The 26,077-nt window shown below is 41.3% G+C and overlaps 1 protein-coding gene across 1 annotated transcript in view; it reads right to left on the reverse strand.

The window, feature by feature from the left end:
• Positions 1–456: 456 nt before the first annotated feature.
• LOC124789171 (trypsin-like) overlaps positions 457–26,077 on the reverse strand; it is a 92,304-nt gene continuing 66,683 nt past the window's right edge. Inside the window, exons 3-4 of the mRNA XM_047256465.1 lie at positions 13,948–14,436; positions 457–825 (exon numbers count right to left, since the gene is read on the reverse strand). Of these exons, the coding sequence (XP_047112421.1) occupies positions 457–825; positions 13,948–14,436 (858 nt within the window). The remainder of the gene's footprint in view (positions 826–13,947; positions 14,437–26,077) is intronic.

Genomic DNA, 26,077 nt, shown 5'->3' on the forward strand with positions numbered 1-26,077 from the left:
GCATGATCGTAACATGTAGAAAAAAAAAAACAGTTATGGCGATGTGTAAGACATAAAAATGGGGGATACTGAAGTAGAACTACGACGAATATATTCTTCAAACGTTCCAAAACAATTTTGGGTCCATATTCATTTCTTTCCAGTGCTACAGAATCTTGCGGACGTAATCGTCAACAGCAATTTTCGGTTCGATACAGGTTACAGCCAATCATCCTCTACAAAGTGAGCATTGCAAATGCGAGGCGTCGACAGCACGGAACCCGTAGCGTACGCCACACGTGCTTTATGTGTATAAACCACCTTTTTGTGGCTTGCCTACAGCAATCTCAGCATCGATGCCACTCCAAGTCACGTAACTCCCTACATGTTTATTGTGGACACACTGAAGACCATATTCGTAATATGGAAGTACGCCTGGTGCTCGAAAGCGACTGCCATGTGGACCGCATTGCACAGTTACTTGATGCGGGCTTTTTGGGTGATCCACTTGCGTAGCGAAACCACGTCCGCATAGACGCCCGGATAGCCAGGTCGCGCGCAGCCCTTGCCGAAGGAGACGACTCCGACGAGTTTCTTGCCGTGGACGAGGGGGCCGCCGCTGTCGCCCTGGCACGAGTCCTTGCCGCCAGCGGGCACCCCGGCGCACATCATGACGTTCGTCAGCCCCACGCTGGGGTAACACATCCGGCACTTGTACACGGATACCACCTTCACAGTGGTGGCGAGCAGGAAGTTCGATATGCTGCCTCCCTCCGACATCGCCCCCCACCCAGACACCAGCACTGAAGCACCCTCCTGCGGACGGGAGGTCGCCAGACGCACTATCTGTAAGAAAAACAAGAAGTCAGCAATAGCAGAAAATGAAGTTTGAGGCATTTAGTGTGTTTCACCAACTAAATGTTCACAGCATTACTTTTTTATTATAACACATTTCTCAGTTAAAACCTCATTCTGAAAAGCTCTTGTCAATAGTTGACCGTTTATTTCCATCTAAGAAACTGCTACCTTTGCTTAAAATGCTACTGCGTGGAAATGAGGTTTAGCGCGTTTTTCCATGTGTTTACTGATTGGTCCTAATCTAACCCTACCTGGACGAGCTAACAGACAGTATGGAAATTATAAGCATAAATACACTATGTGATCAAAAGTATCCGGGAACCTGGCAGAAAATGACTTATAATTTCGTGGCGTCCTCCATCGGTTGTGCTGAAATTCAATACGGTGTTGGCCCCCCTTAGCCTTGATCACAGCCTCCACTCTCACAGGCATATGTACAATCAGGTGCTGGAGGGTTTCTTGGAGAATGGCAGCCTAGTCTTCACAGAGTGCTGGATTGAGGAGAGGTGAGGCCTGTGACGAAGTCGGCGTTCCAAAATGGTTCAAATGGCTCTGAGCACTATGGGACTTAACATCTATGGTCATCAGTCCCCTAGAACTTAGAACTACTTAAACCTAACTAACCTAAGGAGAGCACACAACACCCAGTCATCACGAGGCAGAGAAAATCCCTGACCCCGCCGGGAATCGAACCCGGGAAGGCATTCCAAAACATCCCAAAGGTTTCTATAGGATTCATGTCAGGACTCTGTGCAGGCCAGTCCATTACAGGGATGTCATTGTCGTATAACCACTCCGCCACAGGAAGTGCATATGAACAGGTGCTCGATCGTGTTGAAAGATGCAATCGCCATCCCTGAATTGCTCTTCAACAGTGGAAAGCGAGAAGGTGCATAAAACATCAATGTAGGCCTCAAGCTGTGATAGTGCCACGCAAAACAACAAGGAGTGCAAGCTCCCTCCATAAAAAACACGACCACACCATAACACCATCGCCTCCGAATTTTACTGTTGGAACACGCTGGCAGATGACGTTCAGAGGGCATTCGCCATACCCACACCCTGCCATCGGATCGCCACATTGTGTACCGTGATTAGTCACTCCACACAACGTTTTTCCACTGTTCAATCGTCAATTGTTTACGCTCCTTACACCAAGGTAGGCATCGTTTGGTATTTAACAGGGTGATGTGTGGCTTATTAGCAGCTGCTTGACCATAAAGCCAAGTTTTATCACCTCCCACCTAATTGTCGTGGTACTTGCAGTGGATCCTGATGCAGCTTAGAATTCCTGTGTGATGATCTGGATAGATGTCTACCTTTTACACATTACAACCCTCTTAAACTGTCGGCGGTCTCTGTCAGTCAACAGTCGAGGTCAACCTGTACGCTGTTGTGCTGTAGGTGTCCTTTCACGTTTCCACTTCACTATCACATCGGAAACAGTGGACCTATGGATGCTTAGGACTATGGATATCTCGTGTACAGAAGTATGACACAAGTGACACCCAATCACTTGACCACGTTCGAAGTCCATGAGTTCCACGGAGCGCCCCATTCTGCTCTCTCACGATGTCTAATAACTACTGAGTTCGTTGATATGGAGTACCTGGCAGGAGGTGGCAGCACAATGCACCTACTATGAAAAACGTATGTTTTTGGGGGTGTCCGGATACTTCTGATCAGATAGTGTATTAAACAGTGGGGGATAGAGACTATGTTATTCGTTGACAACGTATTCCACCTGTAGTTCACCAAAAAGGAGGTAACTAGATGTAACATATACGATATTACAGTGCCTGTATTGTTTAGAAGTGTTGGTCCGGACAAGCATGCACTGCATCGCACTTCTTAACAAGACAGTCACTTCAATATCGCATTTATTTACCGTTACCAGGTAGTGACTTTCAGATAAAATGAAATGTCCTCCCATTGCACGGAAATTACATAGTGCGTGATACGCATGTAGGGAATAGCAGATCAGCGTTTTGCTTAGGGTGGAAGCTGGAAACCTAAAAGTGCATATTTAAATGGATTAAATGTTGAAGTCTGCGTGGTAACGTTGAAGAATGCGCTGGAACATGGTAGAGAAACAACCGTAAAGCTACTGAGCTTAAATTTAGAGGAAAGGAAATAAAACAAGATGTCAAATGATACACTAAGTAAACTAAATTTTTCCGTAAGCGTAATTTAAACGAATTTTAGTTGATAGACTTTATCAATTAGCGGGATACGTCGTTTGTTGCAAGGGGCGATCAACAAAAGTTGTGTTACCAGTATAAAGCAACCATTCACTGTCTGGAATAGCGCGACGCATGATCGTAACATGTAGGGAAAAAAAAACAGTTATGGCGATGTGTAAGACTTAGAAGTGAGGAATACTAAAGTAGAACGCATCAACGACGATGTGTGAAAGTTTGTGACTGACTGTGAGTCGTACAGAGAAAACAAAGCGGCTAAGGTGAACGTTCGCGTAAAACAGGAAATCCGGGTTATAGTCCTGGTCCGGCACAAAATTTCACTGTCGTCATTCCGTTATACAGCCGACGGTTGTACATATTCGCATTCATATATTGCATGTAACACACACATGTAACGGAGTATTACAGAAACAATAAAATGAATTATAATTAAAAGATATACATATGCCGGTCTAAATGTGGAGCACAGCCATACTGTAACGTTCATTGTTCGTGCCGTAAAGGAAACGCAACAAGCATTGCGTTAACAAGGGACAGCAATAGTCTCCTCAGCATATAATTTTTCCTGTGAGAGTTTGATCGGAGGTTCCCAATGTGGCACGTATCCGGACGTCGCTAGTTATCAATGTAGGAAACGGCTAGAGCAAGTGCTGTGGGTAATAGAAAAAACGCTGACCACGAAGCGTCAAGCACGCGCCTCCTTTCTTGCAAGCCACTATTACTGGTAAACACATAATGAAAGCCGCAGCCAAGCACGAGAGAACTGCTTAAAGTCGAAGGCTGACTTGCAAGGCGGAAACTAAAAATGTTCTGCAACACCCTACGTGTCAGTCCTGTAGGTAGCGTGCAGATGAAAGGTAATGCCGTCATCAAACTGAAGGTTGGCGTCAAATCTATAGTTCTTTACTAGGCACAGTGCTGTTGGAAATGGTTGCCAATTTCTTTTCTCCGACCTTTGAAGTGATTTATCTAACCACTTAGAACAGGACTTGCTGTTTAATGTGGACACCAAAAATGGTGGAAATGACATTTATCATTTGAAAGAATCGATTAGACAGATAAAAATCTTACGACTACCAGGAATCGAAACTCGAACGTTTGGATTCGTTGTCTGTCACTCAACCACTGTACCATCAAATTTGTTACATAACTTTCCCTATCTGAGTCGGACGGGATGAAAATGTAATAAGATTTTCGTCGGATTATAGAGTAATAAAATAAATTTCTGTAAGTTTTTGGGGCTTTGAACTTCATACTATTGAGTATTACAGGGGATTTTTTTTCCGTTCCTGACCACATCTGGGGAGCGTTCGTATTCTTTCTATGGGAAAGTGAATACAGTTTGAATAAGTTTTGTAGGGAAAGCTATTGTGCTTCTTTTGTTTACTGGTTCGTTGGAATGGAATGGCATGGGCTGAACGATTATATTTTAGAGGAGGGTAGTTGTACTTAGTTTTCAAGTAGAAGTCATTCCAAGTCTACTGAAAGGAGCAGTACCTTTGAAGTCTTCCAATAATCTGTTGTAGGATCTTTATACCATGGTATGAAGTTTTCTTTTCCTCCGTTTCTCTTCAGAAATAAAGCTTGGCAAGTGCACTACATTTCATGTCGGCATTCCATAGTAGGGCGTGGGTACCACTTTCTGGGGCCTGACGGGGGTGAAATTGATTGAAATCATTCTATAGGGTTGCCAAACAGTACTATTCTCCGTTCCACTACGACCTCATCGAATATCGGACCAGCTCTGCGACTGGATTCAAGGCTTCCCTGGAGATAGAACACAAGTCACTCTTAACGGAACAAAGTCGACACTTGTAAAGGTAATATCCATGGTACCCCAAGAAAATGTGATAGGCCCGTTACTGTTTACAGTGTATACGAATGATTAAGTAGAAAGCATCAGAAGCTTTTTAAGACTGTTCACAGATAATGTGGTTGTCTGTAAGAAAGCAGCAATGCCAGAAAACAGTGCTTCGCTAGTATTAGTCTTCGTCGTAGAAAAGAGGAATTTTGTTAAAATTCAGTAAAGGCGCGGTTGGGCGATGAAGTCTAGGGCCGCTGGCAGTGTGTAGTGATAGTCGGCAGCTAGTAGGCTAGACAGAGTAAACATGACGCGGAGCTGTGTCGGCGTTATTGCACGCACGATGTGTTTTGAGTGGTGCAACAACGAGGCAGGAATCCTTTTTAAATCCTTTTCAATTTCGAAAATTAAGTATCTAGATTAATCAGCTCATGTTAGTGAATTTGAATAAATCTTAGAATTTTTGTATTTTTTAAATTTCGGTTTTTGAATACTGAAGTTTATTTTAAAAAAAATATTTTTTAGTAAAATGAAAATTTCGGTCATGGATATAGATAAATTTTTAAATGGGGAAAGGACAAAGCTAAAATCTTGATTTATATTAGGACATTTGATAAAAAATGTTCTCTTTGTTCCAGAAATGGCATACATATATTACCATGACTTGTCAGCAGGTTCCGTTGGAGGGGCTGGTGTTATGAGGCATTCTGTCACCACAGTTTCTTGAGAGTTACAAGCCCTTGTACACTGTTAGCAATGGTACTGTCGAATGAGCCTACCATAAGCACCTATTGTAGGGTATTTCACAGATACTATCGAGAGCTTCTGTTCCAGCTAACAAAGAACAAGGTCCTCAGAGACAAAGTAACAGCTCTAATTTGACATGGATGGAGCTGGAAATCAATCATTTCAGAATTCCTCTTACATTATTTCGGAAAACATAGAACTGTGTGTTTGTCCAGAGATCTGAGTCAAGTTCTTCTCAAAGGTATCTAGTACTTTAAGCACAGCACCGTCGAGAGCCGATATTAATCTATTTTCACTGTTCCAGTTTTCATCATGACAGGCGTCGACGAAGCTACCATTGGTCTATAAAGTAGTTCGATTCTTCATGCAGTGATGAGTCACAGCACGTGATACCTCCAACTGTCTAACCTAGTGGTTGGTCTCCACAAATGTTCAAATGTGTGCGTGAATTCCTAAGCGACGAAACTGCTGAGGTCATCAGTGTCTATACTTACACACTACTTAAACTAACGTATGCTAACGACACATACACCCATATCCGAAGGAGCACTCGAACCTCCGGCGGAAGGGGCTGTGCAATCCCTGACATGGCGCCTGTAATGGTACTTGAATTACGTAACCATTACGGCACCTCATCTGAACCTCTCGATACCAGTAATATCCTACTATGTTTCTGTAAAGTAGTTTACATATTTCAAAGACAACATTCAGATTTGATTTCATTAATGTAGAGGTACTTTGATACATCGATATGTTTGTATTGCAATGATATTATTCTTATGTGTATTCTTTCTTTTGTCACTATGATCTTTGACGTACTTGTAACTCTGATTTTTGGGCGCGTAAGCGATTATTAGTTAGTTAGAGAGTCGGACCTTGAAAAAGTCATGTCTTGGACGTCATGTGGGGAAGACGCATATTGTAGTCAGCTTATAAAATGTGAACTTTAACAGTGAGGAAGATGTTTTCAAGTATGTTTTGTATTGTGAAGTGATGTTTTGTGTGTTACGTGATATTGCAGCAAAAGTAATAAAAAGGAAGTGTAACTTATATTCGGAGTGCTGATTACTTTTTTACATCACCATTGTCCTGCAAAAGTGTAATCTTCAAGAATGGTTTGTGAAACACATCTATAAAACTTTTGAATATAGCAGAATAAAACCTAGGCCTCTTTGCATCCGAGCTTGGAATCATCACCACCTAGATTTTCGACGATTGAGCCATGATTTTACAACGAGACCAGCGTGGGAAACATTTAGTTTATTCATTATTACGTGAAATGTCTGTATTAACTGAGCTCTAATGACGCCTGCCACATAATAACTTTGTTGTTGCCCGAAAATGCAGTATTTAGCAGCGTGAGCAACACCACAATCATTATTAAATTTTGACCTTTGTTGTGGTAGGGTTTTTAGACGCCTCAAACCACGTGGTCACTCGCGCAGTTGTGTCCACAATCAGCATTGCGTTTTTCTTTTGTAATTGCATTCAGCCACTCCATCAAACAGACAGTTTACTAGTACCCTTTTATAAATACACATTCATTTTAATTTTCTAATGTATCAGCACAACTCTTTTGTTTGCAATCTTCACAAATAATTTGTAATCTTGCTAGTGTAAAATATACATTGATCAAAGCCGGTATGACCACATCTATGACGGACGCATCGTAGCATGGAAGAATGAGGCCTTGGTAGGTCGCAGGAGAGAGCTAGCGCCATATCTGCACACACTAGTCTCCTAGTTGCCGTAAATTCCAGGGAGAGGGCGATGAGCTATGAACCACGTTGAGTCACATTGCAGATGTGTTCGATAGGGTTCAGATATGGCGGGTTTGGTAGCCAGCACAGCAACTGGAACTCGCCACTGTGTTCCTCAAAACCATCACATCCAGCCCTTGTCACATGGCGCATTATCTTGTTGAAAAATGCCACTGCCGCTGGGAAACATGATCGTCATGAAGGAGTGTATGTGATCTGCAAGCAATGTACGATACTCCTTGGCCATCATGGTGCCTTGCACGAGCCCCAATGGACCTATGGATGTCCATGTGAATATTCTGCAAAGAACAGTGGAGCCGTCGCCGGTTTGATTCTGTTCTGCAGTGCAGGTGTCAACGAGCTGTTCCCTTGGAAGACGACCAACTCGCGCGCTCACATCGGCACGATGAAGAAGGTATTGGGAATCAGTAGGCCATGCAAAGCCCTGCCACTACGCCAATGTCTAGTACCGATGGTTACATGGCCACTTCTGTTATAGATGTCGTGGTGTGGTGTTAACATTGACACATACATGGATCGTCGGCCAGAGGCCCATTTTAGGCGTTTTCGGAGCACTGTGTGTTCACACACACTTTCACTCTTCCCGGCATTAAAGTCTGATATTAGTTCTGCCACAGTTCGCGTCCTGTCCTGTTTTACCAGTCTGCCCACTCTATGACATCTAACATCTGTAATAAGGGGTGGCAGCGCAACCCCATGACGTATGGACGTGGTTTTACCTTGGTTTCGCCTCATGTTGAAGACACTCACAAACAGCACTCCTCGAATATCCGAGAAGTCGTGCAGTATCCGAAATGCTAGTGCCGAGCCTCCGGCTCATCACAGTCTGCCACACATAGCCAGCACGCTCACGGATACTGGAGGCATTATGCGTGTGTCTAACTAGCAATCATTCCTCGCCAGGTGATGCTGCTATCGCCTGGACGGATTTACATCGATAGTGTATGGCGGCGGCCATAACGTTCTGGCTGATCAGTGTACACACAGTAACGCCATTCACGCCTGGGAGGCACCAGAATCTTCGTTGTCGACAGAAACTTCAGTGGCTGGTAATTATTAGTTTTGACCAATAAAAAACAGAATGCAGGTCTCAGTGAAACATTTGATGGAATAGCATCTTCTCACACTCTGGTAACACTTTAAAATCGGGTGTTTCGTATATGAAGACGGTAGGCCCTTTCCACAATGAAAGGACAAAGCATTTTGTATTTAAAAAAAAAAAAAAGAGGCGGATCGATTGGATTACAGTGCTTAAATATTCGAGCTGAACCCCAAATTTCATCTTTAGAGAGAAGGTAGAGTGTCAGGAAAAATAAGAATAATTGGACGGGCGCTCTGAGGGTACCGTACAAACTTAAGATGTATACAGACAATTCATCCATTTCGGTAATCAAGAATCTCGACGATCTTTGCTTGTCATCGACATTTATACTGGCAAGGTATCAATCCCAGGGATTCCAAAAGTTTGAGAACTTTTCTATTTCAAGCTTGAAGTTAGACAATAAATGACAAAAGGAATATTTTTTTCATGTGATATGATTACAAATCCACAGTTTTCGAATTTTTTCGTTTTGTTGTACAGTTCAACTTTCATTCTTGGCAAATTTTCATTCTAGATAAACGTGAAGTACCCTATAGTTTTTGATGAGTGAGTTTGCGAGTATCAAAATATGTGGTAATAATGGCTGTATCTTTTGATTGCATCGAGTTAAAAGCTTACGTTTTCTACACCGGCAAGAGACTGTTGAGCTTAGCATGTGGCACAAATTTCAGCTTGATACGTCTTAACAGTCGGACAGACAGAAAACAAAGTGATCTTATAAAGATTCAGTTTTTACCGCTTGAGGAACGGAACCCTAAAAACAAAACTGAAATATAAAATATGCTATCAGACAGTGGTAACTGTAAACCTGACTTGAGAAAGTAAACTGACTTCGTCTCCAGTGTATCAGGACACAACGGAATAACTTGGCACTTAGTGTTCCGGTGGAAGGCGCCTTGGCAGCAGGATGGACGTATCATCTACCAGGTTGGTTGGTTGGTTGGTTGTTTGGGGAAGGAGACCAGACAGCGTGGTCATCGGTCTCATCGGATGAGGGAAGGGAGTCGGCCGTGCCCTTTCGGAGGAACCATCCCGGCATTTGCCTGGAGTGATTTAGGGAAATCACGGAAAACCTAAATCAGGATGGCCGGACGCGGGATTGAACCGTCGTCCTCCCGAATGCTCAGCTACCAGGGAAGCACCTACGGCACTGTTCGCAACATTATCTGGTGTGCATCTCCTTTCAAATGACGAGAACAAGTCGAGCTCACGGTCTTTCACAGAGACGAACAAAACACTGCATGCGGAGTGCTAGCTTTCTCACGTGTTTGCCACTTCTGGATGAATGTTACGTGTTTCATGAGGCGGTAGGAGACGCACGTAGGAGTTGAAGGTTTATGAAATACGCACGCACGTTTCAGAGGAAGGAGGGTACACCAAAATAAGGGTACGCCAATCTGACCTCCCTGTCTCGCTCACAATGCAGAATCAGCTTTCCTTTCTGTTGGGGTTGACACACAGACAGGCTTCGTCAAGGAGGAACTTACAGACGCCTCCAGTAGTCATACTTAAAAGCGAAAATCGAGGGACTTGTGATGCTACCAGTTGACATGATCACAACAACATTAATAGCTGCAGTAATGCGACGTAAAAGGGAAACAGAATTCTATCACTGCGGGAAACTGGAGTGCAATCGTCGCTGGAGGTAGGGAATAGAAAATAACTGAACGGTTCAGCCTTGACAAACGAAACGTCATGGGAATCAGATCAATAGAGCCCTTTAGTTGGCACAAGTTAGCCAACAAGAACATCTCGAGATCGAGCAACACGTCGAAGATAGCAAGTGATCAATAAATATTTAACTTTGAATATACTTACCTGACACAAAGTTTTCGGAATCGAGTTAAGGACTTCATCAGTTACGCAGGAGCTGACATTTATAGCAAGCTTTACCTAATACCACTGAACTACCTTCTTTTTCTTTCTCTTCTTCTGTTTCCTTTTCCAAAAGAAGGCGTAGCTTCCTCTCTTCAGCAGCCCTCTTCTGTTGACTATCTATTGTCCCCTAATTTTCCTACATTTATGTAGACTTTCGACATTTTTCGTTTTATTTGTTTCTTTACGAATTCCATTGTATCATCTATTACCTATAGCTGCTTCTTTTTATGTTTTTTTCCAGTCCTAGTACATTTTATGTTGTATTTAACACTGGTCTTTCAAGGCCATTCCGTTTGTTCTTTGACGCTAGTGCCTCCTTGAAGTTTCCTTCTGTATTCGTCACGTGGTCAGGCTGCGTGTTTGATTCGTTCAGCTTTTTTAGGTTCCAATAGTTCAGCTGCTTCTTCTTAAACTTCTTTACTTTTAGTTGGCACTTCGCTACCTCTGTATAATATGCAGGAAAACAATACACGTCTCAAGGAAAACAAGAGAAGAATGGCACCGCCCAAGAGCGCCTTCTAGAATATGAATTCTATTTAATAAGCACATCTGGTTCCACGCTAAGATAATGTCTGTAAAGACCACCACATGTAGTGTTCTCACATAATGCCGTGACACCTAAATGTTAGCAAAGCAGGAGAATGCTCGCCCCGAAGTTACGGAAATATGGTTGTGAAGGACAATTACACAAAATACGAATGAGATAATTCTACAAGAAATTGAAGAAAAGAAAGAATTACTGAATGCACTCGCAATAGGTCAACAGAAAGCAAAACTGACTGCACCCTTAATTAGACATCATATTCTTTTACACACTATTCTCGAGAGGAAGATAGTTGGGAAGAAAACGAGAAGACGGCCGAGAACATCCCGTTTAAAGAAAAACATAATCAGTGAGATAGGATGTTCTTCACAAATGGGGATGAAGAACAAAGTTCTCAAAAGTATCATTGACTGGTTTTCTGCGAATGGTCTCACCCCGAATTTCACAAAGACATATCATACTCAGTTCTGTAGCTCTAGGATTACTGCACCAATGATAAGTGTAACACATGGTGAAGAAATAATACATAGTGTGCGAACTTCAATATTCTTAGGTGTCCATACTGATGAGAATTTAAGTTGGAAAAAAAAATTTCGAACTCCTAAAACAACTTAGTTCAGCCATATTTGCACTTAGAATCATAGCAAACTTTGGGGAGAAGAAATCAGTAAGCTGACGTATTTTGCTTATTTTCATTCAGTAATGTCATATGGAATAATGTTCTGAGGTAACTCATCTTTTAAGACAGAAAGTCTTCATTGCCCAAAAACGTGCTGTAAGAATAATATGTGGAGCTCACCCGCGATCATCTTGTAGACGTCTGTTTAAGGAGTTGGGCATTCTGACTACCGGTTTATAGTATATTTATTCCCTCATGAAGTTTGTTGTAAATAATCCACTTCAGTTCAAAAGGAACAATGAGGTACATAATTACAATAGTAGAAGCAAAGATGACAATCATTACTCAACATTAAGGTAGTCTTTAGCACAGAAAGGGGTGCACAACGCCGCAACAAAAATTTTTGACCATTTACACAATGATATAAAAAGAGACAGCAAGGTAAAATTTGAAGACAAATTGAAAAAGTTTCTCCTTGACAACTCTGTAGAATAATTTCTATGTTTGTAATGTGCAAAAGGTAGTGGGTAGCAATTGCTAACTCAATCTACATTTCTCGTTTTCATTTCGGGATAATAATAATAATAATAATAATAATAAGAAGAAGAATATGGTGATGTTTAGAGTACAAATAGATGTACAAATTAATTTGCAGTATGAATGAACACTGACTCGTTCCACATCATGACGATTTACGTGCGAAATAATCCATGTAACATGAAAGTGACGCGCTAACGAAAAAATTAAAATAATGTACCATAGACATCGTACACAGATAATAATCAACCATTGTATGAGGAACAGAACAAGAAGCACATCGAATAGAGATGACAAAAGTAAACTGGTAACAGAAGCAGAAAATAGGTAAGAAGATGGAAACAGTACTTGAAGAGGCTTCATAACTGCACAGAAAAAGTTTGACGAATTGAAAATGAGGACACAGTTTAAGAAGATTATAGGCGAGATTCAACACTTATTTCTGAATTTCGAGACGTTTTGTATGATCAATGAAGGAATAAATGCACAGATACTGATGAAATGACAGTTTAGTTTTTGCGAACATGAGCCAAAGGGCGGACAAGAACTGTCGAAACTCATGGTGAAACGTTTCAAAACCTGGGTAAAATGCGGTACAGCCAGCACAGTATCATATTTATCAGAATGTTACAGTACATGGTGTAAAAAAAAAAGAAGGGAAATCAAAAATAGATTAGGAGGAGACTAGTTTCGTTTTAGCAGTGCGTTTCAAGCAGAGAGTTGCCACTGAGTTTCTTTTTCTGGGAAACCACAGCATGACAGATATTCGTAGATGGTCCCAGAATGTGTACAGAGGCCTGGCACGCTGAGGCCTAGGGAGAAGTATCTGTCATGATCACGAAAAGGTCGCGCAAAACTGTCCGATGTTTCGCGTGCCGGCCGCCCGCATACAACTGTGACTCCTGCAGTGCTGGAACGTGCGGACAGTCTAATTCGAGGTGATCGGCGGATCACCGTCAAACGTTTCGCTGCACAAGCGGACGGCTCTGTGGGCAGTAGTGACACAGGCGTCCATCAGCTGGGGTATTCTAGCATGTGCCGGCCAGGGTGGCCGGGCGGTTCTAGGCGCTACAGTCTGGCACCGCGCGACCGCTATGGTCGCAGGTTCGAATCCTGCCTCGGGCATGGATGTGTGTGATGTCCTTAGGTTAGTTAGGGTTAAGTAGTTCTACGTTCTAGCGGCTGATGACCTCAGAAGTTAAGTCCCATAGTGCTCAGAGCCATTTGAACTCTAGCATGTGCGCCCGCTGGGTTCCTGGCTATCTAACAAAAGGACATAAAGGGCAACGATGGACCGCCTGTGCTGAATTGCTTGCGCGTTACGAGACTGATCGTGGCATATTTTGCCAAATGTCGTCACAGGCGATGAAACATGAGTTCACCGCTTCGAACCGTAAACAAAACAGCAATCCACGGCGTGGCGTCACACTATCTCTCCTCCGAAGAAAAAGTTCAAAGCGCCACCCTCAGCTGGTAAAGTCATGGCGACGCTCTTCTAGGATTCGGAAGTGGTTATTCTTTCTGATGTCTTGCCTCATAGTGCGACGATCAAGTCTGAAGCGTATTCTCTTACCCTCAGGAAATTAAAGAAATGACTTCACCGCGTTCATAAGCACAAAAATGGAAACGAATTTCTCCTTCTGCATGACAGCGTAAGGCGTCAGGCAAGTCTTCTCTCACAAAATTTTATTGAAAGGTTCTTCCTCGTCCACTCTACAGCTCGGATCTCCCACCTTCCGACTTACATCTGCTTGGCCCAATGGGGTTGGATGATGGGGAAGTTATTGATGGAGCAAATGTGAGAAATGGATGTTTTTCCTCCTGTGAGTGAAGGTTATCTATCCAACTGTTTACCATTCTAATCCATAAGCTATACACAGATAATTCTGTAACCCCATACCTTGACTTTCTCTCCCAGCTGAAACTCTCCTCGTATTTTCAAGACCGCCACGTCACAGTCGTACGCCAGCACGTTGTACCTCTCGTGTATCGTTTTCCTTACGACAGAGTATAGTTGGCCTTGTTCCAAGTTGGCGGTGCCGGCGCGAATCTGGTAACTGTATGTCACAAAGATGCAGTGGGCTGCGGTGAGTACCCATGACTTGCTGATGATGGAACCACCACAGTAGTGACTGCCTCCTTTCTGGACGGACACCTGCCACGGGACCTCTTCGATTGACACGTTGGTGCCGCCGACGATGCGCGGGACCTGAGCTGATGTCGACGCCGCGCCGATGAGCGCCAGAACCGCCACTACAGGCGCCAGCATCGCGTCGACTCCTGCGCGGCCCTCTTGGCTGCCACCGTAGAATGTCAACTGAGCCCAAGCAGACCCTCCGCTATCTCTTCCCGTCCTGCAGCCACTACTGTATGGATTAATGCTTTCAGGCTAAGGAACACGTGGCTTCATAGCTGATATTATTACTGCAGTAAAGAAGGGGAACTGCACATAACTTCTGGTGCCTGGGGTCCACATTCAAAACGACTTTTTGAGAACATAATCGTTCCACCATTGACATTATACTCACTGGTGAAAGCCAGTTGCATAGTCTGCTTTCTTAAGGAGACTAGTACGTGAATATGTGTCAAAAAATCGATTTTTTATTTTTTGTCCAAAAAATTCTGTACCGAAGAGAGAAGAATTTAAATATTTCTACACACGTGATGAAGCCCAAATGTTACTCATACAGCTGTGATAAAAACAGAATTCTGCTCTCACTTTCCTGTTTTTTGTGACTTTTTAGTCTCTAATGGCTTAGTGACACAAGATTATTAGACCCCTAGTAACATGGTAGGACTGAAAACTCAAATGAGAGTTTTAATAACTGTATACGGGAACAGATACCAAAATCTTTTCTGGCAGGACTAACTACCTTGAAAATAGATGTGCTGGTGTAATATTTTTGGCCTTACAGCCATCAAATTCAGCAACAAGAAGGTCCTCTTAGAACAGTTGAGAAGACAGCAGTGGGAAGATGACTTAATGTGTTCTGAGGAAACGGTGACAGATGGTGTATTTTGTGCGTGTATCGTGAGGAAGATAACCTAAATTATGGTTCTCCTCCGCAATTAGTGGCTGCTGTGTTCGGAGGTAGTGCGCCAAAATGATAAACTTATGTTATTAACATTAGAAAAACTAAACAATGAATTTACTTACATTTCATATAAAAGCATCTCTCAGTAGCATGCTATCATTCCATTATACCAAAAGCGTCAATTACCAGGAGAATAATAAACAAATTGTAGACGAGAAGCCAGACGAAGCATTTCGATCTTCGGATCGCGCCCAAATAGGATGGCGGGCGAAGTGGTTCGGCTCTAAAATCAGAGTCTCGGCGGAATGACATGTGTGCCATCGTTGTTATCAATTATGGCTTAATTAACAATCCCTGGTTTGTAATTAAAAGAGCTGGTTCAGCAGTCTCGGAGGACAGACAAATTGTCTGCAGCGGTCAGTATCAATCAATAATTAATGTCTTAATAATTAATGTCTGGTTTGAAAATGTGATAGCTTGATAGGTAGACTCTGAGGACAGATATGATGTCGGCCGCGGTCGATAGTGGTTAAGAACTTAATCAGGAATCTTTGGTTTTTGGATGTGTAATTGAGAACTAGTTTCATAGTAATTACGCAAACATGCAGTTCGTTATTCTGTTCATTTTCTGTGAAAGTGTGAAGCATGGAAATTAATTGGGGTATATAAAATGGACTATAATCGTCCAGTTTCTCGTATTCTGCTAATAAAAAGCGAGTAGCGCCCCGTTTAAACAAACCAATTCAAAATTTAATTATTTTTATAATACCAGTTCCTCATCAATAGTTTAGGAGACTATTCCAAGCAGAGAAAACAGTGTTGGAAGCCACCAAAGAAGCAAGTATATAAAACCTGAAAAAGAAAATGGAGGGAGAACAACACCTGAAACAAGATGAATATCGACCTGGGATGCGTTAGTGTTATGCATGGCAGGCGGAGACACAAAATTTACCTTGAATTTCCAGGAAGTTCATTCTTTTTTGATTTTCTAGTGCACGTTGGTTAAAAATTATTAAAGATCGATGGTTGAAATTTTGTCTGTCTTAAAACATATTTAACTAAAAAGTAGACAATACCTACGACTTAAATTTGAAAATTAAAGAGTGTTATAAAGAAAAACCATGAATTAATTACTGAAATTTTTGATAATCATTATTAAAACAGCAGCATCTTTGTTAGAAGTCAGCTTTAAACATAATAGTGTACCTAACTTCCAGGAAAAATAAGCTTCTACTTTATTCTTACTTCCAGATATATGTACCTATGCTATACAAATTAATTTACATGCTTTATTTGACTTGGAACACAAAATACATTTCAGAAAAAAGTGTGAGACCAAAAGCTATGACTCATACATAAAATTGCTACCAAAAGATCTGTTAAAGGATGATAAGCATTACACGAGCTTACCACTCTTATTCCTCGGGCTACACTATTTAGAGAAGTGACAAATTTTTCAAGATTTCCCCCTTGTCTTCATGAACCAGACCTCTTGATATGGTTAAGAATTTGCCTAACCTTCTGCTGAACCAAGATGACTAGGAAAGAGACAAAGTCAAGCCACCTGGATCTAGAACAGTTGAACGATCGTAATTCACAGACTATTTCAAAATATATTGCAAACGTCAATATTTTCAAATAAACGTTGGCCTACCTGCATCTTATTTAGACATTCTGAAAGACTGAAACCAGTTTCCTTTATTTGATAATTGTGCAGTCTGGACTGTATTACAAAAAGAAGTCCTAAAGAAGGCCAAGTCTTATGTAGAGGTTCTATTCTGCAGCTGCTGTATAGCTCCCTTTGTAATAAAATGACTGCAGAGTTTTGCTCCACTACAGCAGAACATTTCTTACTATGCGTATTTTCATTTAAAGAGCATCATCAGTGAGCGTGGGTATAACGAAGCAGGGTCTTTCTTTTTCTTCATGTGATTTCTAAATTCAACTGTTGAGTGTATGCTTGAATCTATCCATAACGACCCGTTTGTTTCAGATTTGTCAGCGCGACAGCATCACTAATGTAAGTGTTGAAAGACGTGTCGATCAAAAGAAAGTCAGTAAGGATAGGCCGATGGGTGCACATGGTCCCGTTGGTTAACGAATGAGACCAAATTGTTCTGTAGTTACTTTACACTGAATTTCTGCTCCTATAATCGAAATATTGAAGAATTAAAATGAATACGTGAAAAGATGATGATGTGTTCGAGCATCCCTGAGTCAGTGACGTGGGTCAATAAAAGCGTACCACAAGGGTGGAAAATACGTACTTTAAATTGACAACATTAATTATTACTGAAAAGGACATAGTGTTTACAGGGAGTGTTGAATTTTTATGCTGACGAATCTGAAATAGGCGAGAAATCCACCGATGTACACATATCACCAAAAGCCATCAACTGCAGTCAGTGCTTTCTTATGAACTCCCCCACACGGAATCGAATTAGTTGTACCCCTCTGTTTGAGCACTAAAATACAACTTTAGCCCTTTAGTTGATAATGCAACTTGGTAAGTCTAATCCTCTCTCGTATTCCTGGACTTCTCAACTGATTTACTACCGTAAATGGAACGTATCCGTTAGAGCTTGAGGACATCGCCCAAATTACAGCTGTCTTCAGTCGTTGTTATAACGTTCAGCGGTGCGATTTATGGTAGCTGCAACACCGTTGGAACTATACACTGAGACGACAAATGTGATGGGATAGGAATATGCACGTATACAGATGGTGACAGCACCGCGTACGCAAGGTACAAAAGAGTAGCGAATTAGTGGAGCTGACATTTGTGCTCAGACGATTCATGTGAAAATGTTTCCGACGTGATTATGACCGCACGACGGGAATTATCGCACTTTGAGCGCGGAAAAGTAGTTGGAGCTAGATGCATGGGACATTCCATTTGGGAATTCCGAGATCCACAGTTCAAGAGGGTCCCGAGAAAACCAAATTTCAGGCATCACCTCTCACCAAGGACAACGCAGTGGGCGACAGCCTTCACTTAACGACCGAGAGCAACGACGTTTTGGTAGAGCTGCAACACTGCGTCAAATAATAGTAGAAATCAATGTGGGATGTCCGCTTAACGTATCCGTTAGGGCAGTGCGGTGAAATTTGGCTTTGATGGTCTATGGCAGCAGAAGATGGACGCGAGTGCCTTTGCTAACAGCACGATCGCCTGCAGCGCCTCTCCAGGGGCGGACCCTACGAAGCCGTAGACCCAAGTTGTCAACAAGGCACTGTACAGGCTGGTGGCAGCTGTGGGCTGTGTTTACATGGAACGCACTGTGCCTCTGGTCCAACTGAGCCGAACACTGCCTGGGGACAGGTAGTGTTCGGCTACTTGAAGACCATTTGCGACCCCTCGTGGACTTGATGTTCCCACACAAGATGAAATTTTTATGGGTAACAATGCGTCACGTCACTGGGCCACGGTTGTTCGCAACTGGCTTGAAGAACATTCTGGACAGTTTGAGCAAATGGTTTGGCCACCCAGATCGCCCGACATGAATCCCACGGAACATTTATGGGACATAATCGAGAGGTCAGTTCATGCACAGAAGCCTTCACTGGCAACGCTTTCGAAGTTATGAACGGCTATACACGCAGCATGGTCCAATATTTCTGGAGGAGACTTCCAGCGATTTGTTGAGTCCATGCCACTTCGAGTTGCTGCACTTGCACTGCGCCAGGCAAAAGGAGGTGGGACACACTATTAGGAGGTACCCCCTGACTTCTGTCACCTCAGTCCAGCCCCCAGACACACAGCCCTCGCCCAACTGGCGCGATGGTTGCCCCTGGCCAGCGAACGCCTCCTAGGAGTTGCTTTACCCATGCTTAGGGTTGATGGAAATAAAGCCTGATCTCCTACTCAATATAAACTGCCACAATTACAACTTGCGCGTTTTATCAGTGAAACGTGATGAATTTAGTAGGTTCAGTAGATTCCAGGTCTCTATTCCATAACTTCACTTATGTTGCTAGGTTGCCAACCTACATTTGACTGGAATTCACAAAAATTGAAAGTATTTCCAGATCTAAGTAAGCTACCAATACATCAACGTTTGACGTCTCTCTGAAAAGTTTTTAAAGACATCCCAATCTCTTTCTCAAGCTTAAGGAATGTGACGACTCGAAACAAATTATAAACATGTATTTAATAACAAAATTAAGCCGCCTGAAGGCTAAATTTAATTTGTATCTCTATTAGCTTAACTGTTTTTGCGTTCCATATTAAATTTGTTTGAATGTATATTACAGTACTATCAACTATAATTCAGTGCAGTTTTATTCCCACAAAATGGTCAACCATTTTACCAAATAAATAAATGAAATTTATAGACTGAGATATAATGTGGAATGGTCTCATAATAAAATAATTTTCATACTGATTCCAAAACTGTGTAATATTTCTGAAATCATGGAGAATTTAATGTTATGATTTATCTTTAACTAATATTTATCCAGCTGATGTTGTTATGTGTAAAACATAATCTTTTGTCGCCGGCACAAGAGGTAGCGTGCCATATTCACTGTGACAGCTGCTAATGCTACGACCAGCCTGCTACATCTGGTTACTCGAGACATCTACTGACACAATGCAGATGGTGTCAGTAGGTGCTTGGTACCACTGGCAGGGGTGGTGCTGGGCTGTCGAGAAACGTTGAGATGCTGTGCCAGCGTATTTGCTACACTCGCCACATATTAACCCTAGCAGCATCGAAGTCTGTCGAAGACTGAATGGATGTCAATAAAAAACAATAAAGATTTTCTTGTATCCATAAGCTGCCTTCTGCTGTATCCATATCCATCACTGGTAGGGGGTAGTGTGGCCACTGTACAACACCCCTAGTAAGTGTTACCACGGGGCACTGTTTCGTGGGATTATTGGTAGACTTCTTTCCGCCCACCTACTTGAGAGGAAAATTAAGCAGATTTTTAGTAGATAGAGGGTCGTAAGTAACTTTGGCAAGAAAGTGTACTTGGTGAAGTAAAACTGAGTCCACCACACTGAAGGTTAAGTGATACAGGTGAGGATAATGTTCCACTCACTTGGTTTTGCAATACTGGAAATCCAAGTGGTGGGGAAGTAACTTACAAATCATTGCAGGAGTTCTTCTTGTTGTTGGTACTAGAAGTATACTTGATTTAGATTTTCTGGTTGCACATCACACCAAAGCTGACTTGGAAAGGCATATACTACAACCGGATGGAACATAATTCCATCTTGCTTTTATGGCCAGAGAACCAACACCGTAACAACGATCACTTCTAGGCCATCGGTGGTCAAGTACACTGTGTACAAGGTTCCTTAAAGTCAGTTCACTGGATATCATACCTAAAGGTACACGAAAATTACTCTGGGTAGATGTAGGAAGTGATCTACTCATTAAGTTTTTAAGTATGGTTGAGCCTTTGTTTGATAATGAAGAGAGGGATAAAGCACAGTATTTTACACGATGTTGTTTTTCCAGTTAACAGTAATCTGATGGAAGGTAAATTGTTCCTGCCAGGATAGATAGCTTTACTTTTACAGAACCAAATTTATAAGGTAGGAAAAAGTCGAGGAAGTTGACGAAATTAAGTGATATTATGATACTTTTGACTTTTACTTTGAAGTCAAATAGTTTATTTGTGGAAAAAATTATTACTTCGTGTATCCCCTTGAGATTCAATCTCTTAAACGCTTCCTAAGACTAAAATTGTTTTAGATAGACCTCTTTTGGTTAATGATAGTACCATTCATCAACTTACCCTTCAAGGAGGGTAATATGACTCTGGGGTATGGGTAAGATCACAGAGTGAACATTTTATTTAAAGAACAAAGACATTTCATTGCTGCTTATCTATTCATCACGAAAATCACAATATAATATTTCTCCTTTGTTTCTCATTAATTGAATCCCTGTACACTGCGCATGAGCCCATTCTTGACAGCGCGAACGCTGATACCACATTCCTCCCTTTCCAGATTCACCACGATGGATGCAGTTTTTTTTCATCGACGTAATCGGAACCACTGTCGGCGTACTCAATTTCGATGGATGAGTTTGGAGGTGAATCTCAGTGGTCTCTTCAAGGATCGTTTCTTTGTTTCATTCCAAAAGTTTCGTCGAACGCAAGTTTATGTTTAGGAACTTCTTTCATTTTTCTACCTTTGCATTCTCTTTTAATTTTTTCTCTCTCTTCATTTTTCTTTCTTGTTCTTTCCTCTGATTGTCCTCTTTTCTCTGTCTCTTTCCTTCGAGCTATTTTCATGGGTGGACAGGTTATGTGTATAGATGACAACTTATTTCTTCGTTTTCTTGGACCTCTATTAGATACAGATTCAGATAACAGAGGTGAAGCAGAGGTATATGTATAGTTAGTGATGGGTAAGGACACTGATAAAGCACCAAGTTCTACTTGGGGCAGTGGAGGTAAAATGTAATTAGTACAGTGTTAGGTAAAGGCCCTGGTAGAGATTACTTGTAGTAACGAGGTAAAGTAGAGGTAATTATAGATATAGATGAAGGCTTTGGTAGTGAATCAAATTCTGCAATTGGGTTTGCTGATATCCCAGGCAGAGCATCAGTTTCTGATGGAATTACATTGATGGCGTCATCTGTTATTAGTGACAGTACAAAGTGTTCAGCACTGAATATCCGTGAATTTAATGGCTCAATTCCTGTGTCTATAAAGTCCTTGATCGTATTATTTAAAGATGGAACTTTGTTAAAGGCAATGTTGAACAAAGCAATGACTTGTATTGTTATTACCTGGCCTGGATGATTAGCAAGACAGTCACTACAGGCTTTCCTACAGGTAGTCTTCAGAGGTGCTTAAAGTTACACATCCAATATGTGCAATCAGTGGCTTCTGTGAGGTGAGAAACCTAGAAGAGTTATGAAATTTCTCTGCAGGGAGTAAAGGCTTCGGAAGTGAGGTGTTAAATATGATTTTCCATAAACAAAACGATTGGATTTCTGATGATGTTACTTGTTTAATGAAATGCTCCAGTTATTTTGCAAAGCTATCAGCATTCATCCTGCCAGATTCATGGTCAACTCCTAGAGGTACAAGTTGTGAACCATGAAGATATCCTGGCTGCATTCTAACCCAGAGGTAAATAAAAAAATGGAGCTATGAACTGACCTGTGGCCCTAACACAGCAAGCAACACTGACATTTGCTCCCTTCGCAGCAGAGGAAACCTTCACTACCCTTCTTTTGCCAACAGGACTCAGTATTGGTGGTACCTTTGTGGGAGTAGTTGAACATCCTGTCTCATTAACACTAAAAACCTGGCGGGACTCAAAGTTGTATTTTATTCTTATTTCTCCGTGTACATTAAAGAACAACTCAACATTCACTTTATTAAATGGGGCCATTCTAGCTGCCACCATAGGTTCTGGTTTACAAAAAGAAAACTTGAACTGTGTTATTAAAGTGTGAATAAAATATTTCCCAGTCATCTTTTTAGCTTTGTTTAATCTGTGCTCCATATTCTTAAATTCAGCATAATCGTGGATAATTAGAGTGAAATCAGACCATGTCAATCGAAAAGCTCTTCTGTCCAAATTAATGAGATATTGATCTGATCCTTGTAACTGTGTAACTGGTGATCATCAAATGTATTTTTATATCTGTCCTCGTTTTGTGACAGATCCTGAAATAAAATATGCAGTGTGAATTATTAGGCCCACAATGAAATTTTCGAAAAATCAAGTGGCAAATATTTTATTTTAACGTTACTTTTAATAATAAATAAATAGATAAATTGTTAATTTGAAATGAGATTTTCAAGTATATTTAAATATGAATAAAACAGGGTTTACTTCATTGGTACGTTTTTTTACAAAGTGATGTAAAGTAGCTTCAGAGAGGCTGAACTTCCTAGTTGGGGACATTAACATGGATTCCATTTCTTAGATGCCACATTGCCTCTTTGCTCCATTTCTGTCGATCTCTCTTCCTTACATACACTTTCCCCATATTTATTACACAGCCTGTAATCAAAATGGCATCTACATACAATACCAAAGGGATCAGAAGCATGGTAGCAGAGAGAAGGCTAATTCGCTATCGTAGATGCTGCATAATTCACCATCTTAACTGTGGTCGAGATTGTAGATACAGATTTAAGCGTGCATAAAGTCTTACAGAATAATTTTATTAAATTGTTGTTTAAGCATTAGTAAATCTATAAGGCTTAAGAGGAATCAATTAGAATTCATTAATATAAAAGTATTAGTTACTTGAAACTTACTTAAACTGTGGAATAAGTGTTACAAAAACATTGTCCACTTCCAAGCCTCTTATCTCCACAAAATGACCAAGTGATCCTACTTCAGTAGGCATACCTGCAGAACATGTAGAACTGTAGAGTTATTAGAGAAATTCAAAATTCTTCGTCCCTGTCAACTACCTTGACCTTCTCCTACTTTGACAACCAGCTTAGAAGTAAAGGACAAGGATGAACTGAACAGAGATTTCATGTCAGTACATGTGATGCGAAGACGGTATGTGTTTGGCCTACTGAAGAGAAAAGCATCACATTTACAGGGACAGGATAAGGAGGACGTGGTTCATAGTAGTTTTCTTGACAGAAAAAAGTTGGCAAAACAAGTTGGTTCTTGGTCTGTAGATTTAAAAGCACAGTTTATAAATCAACAACATTTTATGAGAACGCAGGGCACACCAATTGTAATAATGCCTAAGACATCATCAGATGGCAGTAAAGAATGCACATTTTGCTGTAACTATCGTTATGTGAACTGGTGGATTGTCACAAATACCTACCCCATACTTAATAAATTAAATAATCTAGGACAATGTCGTTATTTTACAACTACATACACAGTTGATAGAATCAATTAGAGGTAACAATGGAAGACTGTCCTAAGGCTGCATTCAAATCGCTATCAGTATTGCTGTATGCCATATGGACTGAAAAATGGATCAGCTACTTTACAGAGCCAATTAGAAGGGATATTACAGGGATTAAAACCAAAGTAATGTGTGATCTACTTAGATGCCATCATTGTGTCCTCCCTGTTTATTCAGGGGTATGTAATATGTTTACATGACATCCTTGATCGTTCGTGTTCAGCACGACTAACATTTAATCTGGAAAAATACCAGTTATTATTACAAAAAGTCCATTACTTGAGCCATATTATTGTCCAAGATGGTGTACATGCCAATCTGCAAATTATTGATATCCTGAGAAACATCCTGACACCCACTACAGAACAGGAATTGCAGTCATATTTAGCTAATTTATATAGAAAAATTATAGCAAAATTCGATGAAATTGCAAAAACCTCACACTGTTATTAAAGCATGGGTTGAAAGTTGAATGGTCTCTGAACTGTAAAACTACATTTGTAAGATTGAAAGATTTATTGATCACTGGTCCAGTTCTTACTTTTATGGACTATCAATAGCAATTCAGACTATCATGTTATGCCAGCAGTTTTGCCTTGTTCGGACTAGAACACTGAACAGCACACATGTAAAGACAACTCAGTAAGGCAGAAGAAAATTATTTAACTATAGAATAGGAAATGCTAGTGTTAATATATGAAGTAACTTTTTTCCACTGATAATTGTAAAGATGATGCTTTAAGGTAATAATTGATCATGTGTCAGTGAAATGGCTAATGGGAGTCAATGATCTGACAAGTCGTTTAACTATATGGACATTACAACTTTGGGCGTTAGATTTGGAAATGATGCATAGATCGATTAAGTGGAATGGATTTATTCACATTTTTAATTAATGTTTCTATCTTCTTCACACTAGAACACATAATATTTAACCCAGATTCTGTAAGACCTGTAGCTCTCTCTCCTCCCTGACAGCTAGTAAAACGGAAATAGTAAATATCCGCCAGTCTTAGACTAATTAGATCTAGTTGCTCACACCCGTAAATAAAACCTCAGAACGTTTCCTGCGGTGCTTTACCTCCAACAGTGAGCGCTGCGTCTCTCTTCTCTCCACTGATCCAGGTCGAGCAGCCACCCACTTCCTACAAGTTGATTCTAAGTGATCACAACAAAGTATGCACTTTCCGTTTATACCTGTGGCCCTGACTCTGGACCACCACCGACTGTCTTCACTACCTCTCTAGCTCCTGTAGCCTATTACACATATCCTCACCTTTTCCAACTTCTCATTGGTCATCTCATAAAAAATCATACAGACGAGCTCTCGTTAGTAATTGCTATCTCACTGCCTGGCTTGCTCCTCCCATACGAATTTAGCTGTATAACAATAGTCTGGCAACCACAGCGATTACAATCAACAGAAAAATAACACTAGGAAGCTGCTGACACACCTCAATTCTTTGTTTGCAAAATAGTACAGTTCCATAACAACTCAAGGAATCACACAGGCATCTTGAGTTGTGACAAACACTTGTGTGAACAGGTTAAATTTGACTGTGTTCAGTGTTCTTATGGGCCTTGCCCCAAGTGTGCAGCAAGCTGAGCTCGTGGCTTCCCTGGCCATTGTACAATACAAAATGTTTCCAGACTTTTACACCAAACCGTTATTCAGGGAGAGATTCTCTTGTTGATGAGTGTAGCCAGTTTCCCACATTGCCCCTTTAGCCAAAGTGCGACCAGTATGGAGCTTACTTGTAACTCCAGAGTGAAGACCTCCTGTATGAACTGTCGCAGGCACTCGAGACATCCTGACACAGTAGTGGTCTGTTCAGTAGGTTCTCATTACTATTGACTAGGCCAACACACTGTGAGATGCCGTGTCAGTACATTTTCCGCACCCACCAGGGATCAACTTTAGCAGCAACAAAGACTGAAAAATGTTAATAAACAGCAATAAATGGTTTCTCGTCAATAACGTGACAGAGCGTTTCCCCGGGCAGATTTCATTGGTGCCTAATCACTTACCTCACCCTCCAACAGTTCTTCCCCACCTCTTTACACCAATTGTGTGACTTGGAAGTGGGGGGAAAGCTCGTGCAGACACATCATTGCCTGATTTCCTGTCCCCTTC

This window comes from Schistocerca piceifrons, chromosome 3, assembly GCF_021461385.2.
Source record: "Schistocerca piceifrons isolate TAMUIC-IGC-003096 chromosome 3, iqSchPice1.1, whole genome shotgun sequence".
Classification (NCBI taxonomy): Eukaryota; Metazoa; Arthropoda; class Insecta; order Orthoptera; family Acrididae; genus Schistocerca; species Schistocerca piceifrons.